General features: G+C 31.5%; 1 protein-coding gene across 1 annotated transcript in view; it reads right to left on the reverse strand.

The window, feature by feature from the left end:
* The window catches only part of LOC148601487 (uncharacterized), a 42,299-nt gene extending 37,002 nt beyond the window's left edge, over nt 1–5,297 (reverse strand). Inside the window, exon 1 of the mRNA XM_088555550.1 lies at nt 4,365–5,297. Within this exon, the coding sequence (XP_088411676.1) occupies nt 4,365–4,451 (87 nt within the window). The 5' untranslated portion in view covers nt 4,452–5,297. The remainder of the gene's footprint in view (nt 1–4,364) is intronic.
* Between the last annotated feature and the right edge of the window lie 7,206 nt (nt 5,298–12,503).

Raw genomic sequence — 12,503 nt, forward strand, 5'->3', positions numbered from 1 at the left:
AAACTACAACTGCCGACCCTCACCAAAATTGATGTTGATCATTTGAAGATTCATCAAGTTCAAGGTGAAAAAATATAAGATTCTAAGTGCGAAAAAGCAATTAAAACCGAGTTATGGTTACTAAATAATGCGGGTTTGACATTTCTTACAATGGCTTGGGACGTACGATGAAAGCTTATGATACTTTGTTTTAGGAACTTTCGATGTTTTTCGCCTGAACATGTTTTCAGAAGGTCAGTTTCTTTCATGTAGTCAACCCTGTAGTTTGCCTACCGCAAATGCTCACCGACTGGACTATCCTTTCTATTGGTGACAATCTGTTTATGTTCTACAAAACGATCACCCAACCTCCGATAGGTCTCGTCTAAGTAAACCATTTGCAGCGTTTGCAAACCACAGTGTAAACGACGTTTTCTGTCTGGGTTACAGGAGAAACCATCTTTTAACTTAAAGTCGTTGACTGGTCCAGCGCCCTCGTCACCTTACCAAGTTAAAGGACTTGTCGAATAGCGTGGTCGCTTACAGTGTAGTGTGCCTTTGTAAGGGGGCTCTTGTGACTTTCTTGAAAGAACTTGTAACAAGGTGCGCTTTCAGACTCTTTCCTTTCATATACGCAGTAATTGGAAGAGAATCGTTGAATACTGTCGACATATATTCGTCTTTGAGAGATATGGATTTAAAGTTGGGAATCAGGATATTCTTGATTGCAACATTGTGAGAATAATGTGTCAAGGCCAAAGGAACACGGTCACTGGAGTGTCTTACAACTTTTCCATAGACTCAAACCTCTTAACGCGGGTAAATGACGAGATCGCTCGATCCAGAACTTTGTTCGGATAGCCTCTCTTGACAAAAAAAAAAAGATACACAAAGAAACATATGTTTTTCAAGAGAGGCTGGAATGAATGCTATTTTATTGCATGCCTGCATGGTTTTATCCTCTTATCGAAACGATATTCTCTCAGACAATATACTATTTGATTAAACTATTTCTTATTTTGCATGTTGAAATTGCCCTTTTATTAACCCACGCGTGTAAATAATTTTCAATTAACAAAAACCATTCAATGCATCACTCAAGAAGTTAATTTTATCATTACAAAGTTCGTTATACAATACGACTATTCTAAATTGATATTCGTTGTTCTCGCGGGAAAAAGTTTACACCTCTTAAATAATATGTAATTAAAAATGAAAAACTGAAGAAAAGTTCAATTTTATCATACATCATATTGTGGTTTACATGTATTACCTGTAGACCAGTATCTATCACGAGAGTTGTTGAAATAAATACTCTGAAAAACAGTGTTAGCCCATTGTAATAGCAGTTTAATAATACGTTTCAAATGGCTTTTATATTTAATTGATTAACTCAAACAAGTACTTTAATTATAAAACATTAGAAACAAAATATCTTGAAATATATTTACGTAGAAATAGCATTTAAATCATATATATATATATATAATGGTCTAGAATTTAAACGATAATGGAAGGGGTAGGGCTGTTGCATGGTGACTGATGGACTTTGCTAGTCCATGGTCTAAATTGAAAGCAAAACCAATCATGAGCTGACGTTTTGATTTTGAAACAACCTGTTGTCACTTTAAACGTGTGTCCAGAAGCTTTTATATTTTCAGTACAAATAGCAAAATTAATAAAGACTCAAATCATTCGTTACAACCTGTTCAACAAGATTGTTTTATGCTGAATAGAATCGCAATAAGATATAACAGTCATTATCAGTAAGACATATGGTAATTCAGTTGTGTCCATATTTTAACACCTCGAAAATATGAGTGCTACTTATTTTAGCTTGAATTAGTCTTAGTCTGTAAATTACCTGTCAAACCCACTCAGCAAATAAAAACTTTTATGACGTTTTGCACTCTTCTGGGGAAGGAAAGATCAAGGCAATATGATGTAACAGTAAAATATTTTCCTACGCAAAGATATTCGATAGGCTGTCACCTAATTTACACAACTGTGTAGGTAGAACCTTAAATATGTTAAATTTGAGGATACTGGATTTCGAAGAAATGGGTGTGTTCTATATCCCTGTAACATCACTATCTGCGACACGAAAACTGAGTTTTTCAACGTGTCATAGTTTTCCTTTCCTCTTTTGTCTACCACAGACTCGGCGGGTGGTTCTAGAAAAGCAGAGAGCACTTGGTCCGTGCTCCCAGTTTTTATTGGAGTCTGAGTTGCTCATTTGCTTTTTTATCTTTGTATTTATGCTTTTAGTTACTTTACATTCTTTGTTGTGTATGTCTGTTTTCCGTGTCTGGTCTTTGTCCCTGGATTACATTTTTTGATTACTGCTATAAACTTGGTTCCATTGATTACTCTTTGAAAAATACACATGCAAAAGACAAAGACGTACACGGCAAGCTGAGAAAATACCAATAAGAAAAGAACACCGTTTAATGGGAAAAATCGATTGACTCATATATAACAGTTAGATGTACTGCCCCATCGGAAATAAATGAATAAAGTGTTTTGTTCATAAAGAAACAGTACCCATATTTGTACAACACTTATGTATATTTGTCAAAAAGTACAAACAATTTTCTTATTGGATGATTAATAAGACCATGCACGTACAGTGTCATTTGCGAAATTAAAACGGACTATATTTTTTGTTCTTAGTTTTCCTCACCCTTATCTTAAACCACTATTGCGGGGCTGTATGTGTAAGTTATTTCAAACGTCACATAAATTCTTTACTATATCATTTTTTTAAGGGACTTGCTTATTACTTCTATAGATGAATACTTACTGAAAGGTGAAAGGAAAAGTATTAATAAGTGTCAGAGGATAAGATTTTTGGTATTCTTGATTTCCTCTAGTAAACATTTTTTTACGTGTTGAATTTCCTAAGTATTAAACTCTAATGCTACTTATGAGGTGTACACGCATACAGCATACTGAAAATTACAATATATATGATTAATACTTTTATGATTATTTTTTATGTAATTATGATTAAGGCATAGCTATTAACATAGTCACTTTTCCCCTTTCCTTTTATTATCTGAATTTTCAGGAGGAGGGGGTTTCATAAACATAATGTTAGAACATATCTGTAACCTACTTGTTTATTTATATATACAAAAAAGGTGAAACTATTTGTAGCAAAAATAGTTTAAAAAAACGAATAAAATTACTTTTTTAATAGGAAACGCAGAAATCAGTACTACAATTTGAACGAAACTGAAAATTGACTAGTTATGTGCAAACTTTCTGTTGCCAATATAAATTAAGGTGAAAACGTTGATATCGGAAAATCTCGTAAGTCACATGACCTTAAAATGAGATAGAACAGATAACGATGTTCAAAAACCAAAATGGAAGAGGGAGTGTTAGAGTTTATACATGTTAAAACTACTCTTATTTTGGTGTGTTGTATATAAATGTAGTTATATATACTTGAACACTTTATTGTAACAAGTTTATGGTTGTAGTGAGATTGTTATGTAAAGGGGAAACAGAATCGTTAAAATGTGTTCATAAAAATTTTCTACGTAGATGAGTACAATTGCATTGCTTCACCTAACTTAATCTCTCAATGTATGCACATTTAACGAATTGTAATTATACATACAGTTACTTTGTTTATGATTAATTTTGATATTTTTCATTCTGCTTTGAAATACTGGTGTATTTTCCTCTCGTCCAGTGTCATTTTATCTTGTTTATTTGTATTTTATTTGTCTTAAGCTCCGTTTTATAATTTAAATCTGGCTAATTTCCATTTATTTCAGGTTTTAATCAACGCTTTCAATCATAAGCCTGCATTACTCTTTCAAGGTGAATGCTTTCCTATACTGATTTCTGAATTTATTGAAACATTGTAGCGTTATATTTCTTTTACAAAAATGCCGTAATATATCACTAAATACCATCTACAAGTATATGTAACCCTTTCAGCAACGCATACATTTAATGTACAACCTGGATCTTTAAATATACACGTATATAACACCACGTCAAAACAACCTACTTGCCACATTCCATGTTGGTGATTTATTTCAAGCCTTGAATGAGAGAATGTATTTATCTTGTAAGTTAACACTGTTTAACTGTACATATCAAGGGCTTAATGTATATATATATAACGTATTTGAAAATTGGAAACATTAGACACCCAATCAACGTAAACAAATATTCGAAGCAGTGTGAGATCTATCGTTTAAGTTTTAAATATCAAATGTATATTGTGTTCGAGTAAGTATATCAACGAAAAGAAATTATACAAACTCTGCTCAAGGCTGTCTCGGCAGCGTTTTACTGCCATATTTATAAAATGGAATAAGAAGGATTTTTCTCTAGAAATAAAAAAAATAAGTGAAATGACTTACCCTGAAAGCATTCTGTCTTGAAGATTGTCCATGAACGGTTATTAGTAGAAGACATAGTATTCCTGGCAAAATGCTCTTTTTCTTCATTTCCACCAGTGCAGATTATAAAGTTTAATAGTCTACCAAAAGATCCGGGTGCTTTGTGATAATTCTTATCTTTTTAAATTTCAGATATCTTTCCTTTTGAATTTTCCCGGAAATTAAAATCATTTCCGATATCAGAGTATTTTATACCCATTATGGAAATCCCACCTTAAACACGTGCTTTAGGAGGCGTCATAAAAGTTTGTTTATCTATCTGTCTTTTATCAATAAATGTAACAATCGAACTGCTCTTTGGAGAGTTTTCCAAATAAGTTATTTCCTTCAAATTGAGCGCCTGAAGTTGTCATTGATTTTCCTAGAACTGCTGTTATTGGCTGATTAAAAAAATCTAATGTTAAGTCCAAGCATAGAAAATCATATTAAAACTATTCTTATGCTATCATTACCTTATTCATGTACCACCATTTTTCAACAGATATAAAATATTGTACGTTTGATATTAATTCTGTTTCTTTACATTGTATGAAATAATTCATTTCCAACTAAGAAAATTCAAAACATATCAAATTGTTTTACCTGAATCAATATTTGAAATATGTGTACACAGGTATACCTTATTCAACATGATAGGAAACACATCCTGAACTTTAGAAGTTTTCTATACAACATGTCAAATTGGTGGTTATGTTGCAACAGTTGATCAAATTTGTTCACATCCACATTAAGAAAAGTTCTTCGATATAAATATCCCTACTATCATGTTGCAGCAACAGATCTGATTTTTACATCCAATTTAAAAATTCCTTGATATGAGTGCCCCTATTAAACCTTCATCATTGTAACCATTACTGTATGATTATTTAAGATTGCTGTAGACATCGACATAATAGTTGATGCAGAACGTCCCTGTTATTATATATAATATGTCTGAAAGGACTTTGTTTAAGTCAGACAATAGCTTACGTGGTTTATTAGGTTAACTACTAAGTAGCTATCAAGTGATACTTAATCTAACGATATACATTACTATATTTAGTGTTGATAAATTTTCATTCGAATTTGAATCATTCATTTAAAGTAAGTAGTAAACCTTAATAGAAGTAGGTAGAAGACTTTAGTGTTCCAAGAAATGTAAACTTCAGTGAAAATCCTTTATCGTATGAAACGGATATATATATCTCCGTTACCTTTTCCTAATAATTGAAGAATTTTATTTACATACAATGTAACATCGATCCAAAGGAGAATGCAGAATAAAATAATGATTACAAATTCTAAAATGATTAAATTTAATTTATTCAATTGGAACTGAATCTCGCTGTCGCGGATTATGAATATGTTTAAACAAATTGTAGTGGTATCATTTTACTGACTTGAGAATAATGGAACACGGCATTGAACAGAAAATCGTATAAAATTAAAAGCGACGTAAATATTGCAAATCCGTATTTTGTAAAGCAAATGTGTATCGGGTTCATTAAAATGGAGTTATAAATGAGATATTTTCTTACAAATAAAGTTTTGTTTGTAAATATTGTAAATATCAAGTTTCTGATGACATTTTGCAAATATCTTTTTTCTTTGTCAATATCTGATGTTTTTGAATGACGTTTTAGATACATGACTTTTTCTTACTAGTATTTCCTTTTAGATTTTAAACATTCATTTCATCTCCCCACGATTCCTGAATATGTTAGTTTTCAGTCGATATTTTAATTATGCAAAGAATACACCTTTTGATATATTACTGACTATGGTACATGTACGTGTTATACAAATATGTGATAAACATTTCTAGATGTATGTGTTGACGTATGTGTGGTTACTGTAATTAATAAAAATGTGTCTAGAAATTTTACGATCATTATGTGACACTGCAGGCAAATAATTTATCAGTCATATCCAACGTATTTACTACCATCGTAGTTTATTTAAAACTTACACTGTAATTTAAACATCAATAGAAGTTCAACCTCAGAGCAATATTGGACAGCTACAGCATAAAGTTTCATTTTCGTAACCGCTCTCTTTGTCTTAACATCATAATCGGAATATTCAGAATTGTTTAAAAAAAAGCTTTCAATTCAGACTGGTCGGAAAGACAGTGGCATGTGCAGCTATTCCGAGGCGTCATATTTACGGCAGACGACTACGTTTACGTCATAACTACATGTATTTCATGCTGTTGTAATTTTCTGTCTAACTTAACGTTGATATCTTGTTCATTAAGTTATTCTATTGAAGAAAAAGGCACTTTAATCATTATATTTGTTGTAGATATTGAAAGTCTCTTCTATCATTTGTATGTACTTTGAATCTTTGTAAACCGGATACAAGCCTAAACGGGATGCCAGCATAAACTGAACCAATAATAAAGCCCAATGAGGTTAAGTTAAAGCAGTCGTGTTTGTCATTTTTTCACTCCATGAAATATTGATAATGCAGTATTAATTAAGAGGAAAACCCATTCACATGACCCTGCTAAGAACATCCATGTGGTTTTCTACAATTTTGTTTATGCATATCACTAAGGACACACATCTAGTTTGCCATTTTTTGCGATGTGGTTTTAATTTAAAATAGGTTACAAATTTCATTAGTTTTCTGCATATTTTGTTGATATTTGTCAATGAGAGACAGTAATCAAGGGAACCAAGGTTATAGCGGTAATAAAACAAATGTAATCCATGGACAAAGACTAGACATGGAAAACAGACATACACAACAAAGAACACAAAGTAACTAAAATTATACATACAAAGTAACAAAAGCAAATGAGCAACTCGAACTCAACATAAAACTGGGAGCATTTTTGTATTAATGTTGAAACTAAAATAGTCATTTTAGAAATCTCTCTTTGAGCAACATATCGTCATATTGGGTTGTGTTTCCGTTCAAAATATTGTCAGATTGTAAGTACCACTTTATTTTCGGAGCTGTCATAAAGACGCAAACAGCCGTGTGAGTATACTTTGTATTAATCCTAACACTTCATCCTTCTTAAATAAAGATTCTTTGTATTTATAATATATTTCCCCTTACCAAAATATGGGAAAAACGACAAAAAAAAAAAAGAAAACAAAACAAAACAAAACAAAGCAAACTTACTAACAAACAAATCAATACAAAAAAACAAAAAACAAAACAAAACAAAACAAAAATACAACAACAACAAAGGCATAAACAAGACAACATCGACACCTAGTAAGTTTTATTTATGACATATTTAGTTCTCCGTAAAGATATCCAAATACGTCTATCCTGCTTTAATTTGACATTTCTGAAAAAAGTGAGGCTTTTATCTTCGTTCAATAAATTGTCGCTCTTCTGATATTTGTCATATCATATTTTCAACGAAAATTTCATCAAATTCAAATTAATGTTTCATTGTCATTTAACAGTCGAGATTACAGCAGTCTGATAAATTGGCTGTCAAATATTTAAGAATTGTCATTAAACATTTACAGTAAATAAACTTGAAAATGGATTTTAATTTGATTGACATAATATATTTAATTACTACATTTCTTGCTTTAGGTGTTATTTCATCAATTGCACTAAACATGTACTGAAGTACTCATAGAGCATATAATGTGATATTTTTTGTAGGTTTCTTTTGTTTCTTTATTCTAGCATTTTGGCTTATTTTCGGGGTGCTAGTATAAAAAAAAAACCGACATCGATGAAATGAATGCCGTAAATTTATAATAATTTTTATAACTACTATTTTAATATTCATCAAGAAAAAATATTTTTTTTTTAGAAACAAATAAAAAGAAATAATAAACCACTAAATCATTCAAATGACGTTATAACAGCGTACGAAGGAGTTGGAAGGGTCAATATGTTCAAACGTTTAAACGTCCGAATATTCAATAATATAAAAATAAATGAAATAATTCCAGACCTACTTTAAATACAGTGAAATCTGTCTAAACATAACCCTGTTTAACCGAAACCCCATCTTAACCAGACATATTTAAGAGTGTCTTCATACCAATATAATTGTATTTTTAACCTTGGGAAACCGAATACCAGTCTTAAGGAGGTAGACCTAGAGTAAGGGACATAACCCCTGAATTCAGTGATATGTTTGTATCATATTCAATTTCACCATACACTTTCAAGCTTTTATTTGAAACAGAATCAAATCAATCCAAGTCACTTTGATGCTTACATCAGATTGATAGAATAAAAAACCTGAGTTGTGCCCCTTGCGTTTTGTCTACCTATTAGAGACCGCGACAGATCACAATCATTTTTTTGAATTCAGGTTCTCTTGAAGATTTTCTGATACTTGCAATAAACGACCTGAAATTGCAAAATGCGAAAAAAATTATGGGGAGATATGGGCCCATTCCCTTAAATCCGCGACTTTGCATTTGGTATTGCTTTCATTTACATTTTTCGTATTCACTCCATACGAATCGATTTTTATGTGGGATATCTGCTTCATCCGAGAGTCCTATCTATTTCTGTTGCAAATGAAGCACGAGTATTGTTTAACTATACCAAAATATAAAACTAATGAAACAAGGAAAACAGAAAGAACTGTTGATCGAAATAACAATTGGAACTTAAAATCATATTATTTGTAAAAAAAATGAAATAAATTGTGTGTTTTTTTTTTTCAATTTTAAAGTTACGTACATGCAAATATGTACGATTAATGCCAAAAAAAAAAAAAAAAAAAAAAAAAAAAAAAAAAAACTATATATGCGTTTTTATGTTAATTATTAATTGAAAGGAGAATCATAGAAAAAAATATTCGAACGGTATTAAAAAAAATACGATCCGAGGATAACGACTAGGCACAAAACAAAACAAAAACAAAACAAAACAAAGAAGCACGTACAAAGAATCAATAATTAATTATCAATCTTGTCTCCAGTAAAAACTGTACGCAGAGACCCAGGTGTACCGCCAAAGTAAACGTTGTCTGCTTTTCTAGAAACTCACGTCGAGTTGCTCATAATATGTTACTAGGGGTGGGGTAGAGGAGAGAGAGAAAAGGGAAACTGTGACATGATGAACAATTCGGTTCTCATGATGTAGGTGGATACACCATGATAATTCATTAGTTTATAATGACGGACATTAAACTTTTGTCGTGATGGTAGGAATTTGGACAATATATTTCACGTTATAACTTCTTCCTCTGCACTCAATGATAGACATAACGCTGTTTACCGTTGATGCTGTACGAACCTTGGTAAAAGTGTTTTGTATCCTCATAGAGTACAATTCAAGTTTATTACCAGCACTTAATATGTCTATCATTTCAAACGGAATATCAAATATCAATAACACAGTATGAGTTTAAAACGGAATATAAAAAAAGCTATTAAAATTCAGAGCAAATGATTTAAACTTACGATTTTCAGTATCACTTTCATACTACAATCAATTTTACAACTCTAATAGTTGGTAAAATTTGACTTTTGAGAATAGCTCTCCTCAAGACTAAAAAACATATTGTAAAATTCTTAGAAATCTCAGAAACTGTATATTGTTGAAGTTAAACATATTTGATTACTCTTAGGGAACCATAACAATGATTCAAGAATGAGAACGGTCATTATTGAATATAAAGTGTTTCAAACGTATTTTAGAAATTGGTTTTTCGTGTCTTATTACGAATATAAAACTTTGATTTCTGTTGGGGTTTTTTGTGTATATGTCTTTACAACACATATGACAATTCAAAAAAATAAATTGTCAGTGGAATCTTTCTGTGTTATTTGGTTTATGAACAATTCCACCCATACATTCTATACTTGGAGTTCTAACGTTAGTCATATTGACTTATGTTCTAGCTCTCTATTTTTCCAATGATATTTTGAGATCAGAAAAAAGTTAATTGATTGTAATGTCCAAATGCAATAAAAAACCAATGTGTAGGAATATTAACTCCTTTTTCTTTAATATACACTTTACGATCAGTCTTTCTGTAATGAAATTGTCTAACCTATGACTAACAAAGCTGTTCGTTGGAGTTCGTTTACAGTTCCCAGACGTTGCATCCTGTAGAAAAAAGCTTGAGAACAGTAATTTTTTTTAAACAATTTTGCAGAATGATGTTTAGTTTGTGGCTGGAATAATTTCCCAGAAAACGATGAAATGCGATGATTTTTGAATATGAGGTTTTCGTAGTTACTATAAAACATATGGTCAAGGGCTTGATGATTTGAACCTTTTCCCTACCGGTGCACCTAGTCCATGCTCCAAGTTTTTAGTGGAGTCCGAGTTGCTCATTTACTTTTGTTACTTTGTATGTATGAGTTTAGTTACTTTATGTTTTTTGTTGTGTATGTCTGTTTTCCATGTCTGGTCTTTGTCCCTGGATTACATTCTTTTGATTACCGCTATAACCTTGGTTCCTTTGATTACTCTTGCAATCGAATTCAATGCACTGAATCCCAAACTTTAACACAAATGAAAATTATTAACATGACAATTAATCCTGAACTATGAATAGCGGTGCAGTTAATCCGGAACAATATAATTGCAGTGGAAATTATTCACATTTTATAAAATCAGACGTACAAAAAATCCTGGACCCAAGTGTCTGTGATTAGGAAGAAAGTTTCTCCAACAAAACAAGTATATCGATATTCAACTTGAAGGCTGAAACATATCTTGTAAATCAACTGTAGAAATGTTTGGTAATGAAATATATATACAGAACCGACTCAATTCAGTGTGCATAAAGCCAAACATATCGATCGAATGGGAGGCATCACAGGCTAAACATTTCAAGATTTTTTTTCATTTATCAGGCTTACTACTTTTCACACTTATATTCTTAGCAATATCAACTGAAATTTTGCCCTTGTCCACTGCAGATATGAGAGGTGTTTCAAAAGAAATGAACGATGACGAAAGCGGTAAGGTTTCGGAGTATTATTTTTTGTTCAATCCAAAAATATAAAGCGAATTTGATATGAAGGACATATACATATACTCAGTAAGTTACGTCTTGATAAAACCTTTCGTTGATAAAAATATGAAAGTTACCTTTAAACAAATCTGATAAGAGAAAACAATTTTAAGCTCTTTTAATTGTTTTAAATTTCAATATTTCATTTTTTTTCAAAAACTATTTCAAATGTGTCACATTATTAGCATCTGTTGATAATGGAAATTTCGGTGATAAGAAAATGATATTAAGATATTTAGTTAAACCCACCATTTCACTTAGTAATGCCTGTCCACATTCAGCAACATGGTGGCTTTTTCAATTTTCCGATATGTTCTAGATTTTGTCAGTTAATGTACTATTTGATATGTACTTATGATATATAATTAATATTCGGTTATTTTGTAATAACTTTAAATATAGTTTTTGTAAAGATTCCTCGTACTTTGTAATAAATAATTCCAAATCATCTTCCATATATACAGAGGAAGATGTTTACAAAATACTGGCATTTTTAATTGGCAACATATTCGTCAGTGTGGTGGACGTGTTTTTCAACAAACGGTCGGCATTCCAATGGGAACAAATTGTACTCCTTTACTTGCTGACCTATTCATTCACTCTTATGAGGCTGACTTTATAGCTAATTGACCCGAAAGAAATAATATCGTTTGGCTAGATCCTTTAATCTCAGTTTCCGCTATATAGATGACGTATTATCTTTAAACAATCCTAATTCCGGGGATTTGATACATCGTATCTACCATAAATAACTTGAGATAAAGGATACAACAGACATTGTAAGATCAGTCTCATATCTTGACCTACAATTAGAAATCGATGGTAAAGGAAAACTACTGACCAAACTTTACGACAAACATGATGACATTTCATTCAGAATTGTTAATTTTTCTTTCATTTGTGACAACATCCCTTCATCACCTGCGTATGGAATGTTCATATAACAAGTCATACGTTATATCAGAGCTTGCCAAAACTACGCAGACTTTTTGGATTGCGCTAGAACTCTAACAAACAGGGTTATGTTGCTACACGATTGAAGTCATCACTACAGAAGTTTTATGGACGTCATCATGAAGTCGTGGATCGTTATGGTGGATCCATCTGCACCATGAAAACTGATTTATTCAACGGGTCATAGTTTTCCTTCCTTC

The sequence above is a fragment of the Perna viridis genome, chromosome 12 (assembly GCF_037379345.1).
Source record: "Perna viridis isolate PV_CMFRI_1.1 ecotype Kerala chromosome 12, ASM3737934v1, whole genome shotgun sequence".
Lineage (NCBI taxonomy): Eukaryota > Metazoa > Mollusca > Bivalvia > Mytilida > Mytilidae > Perna > Perna viridis.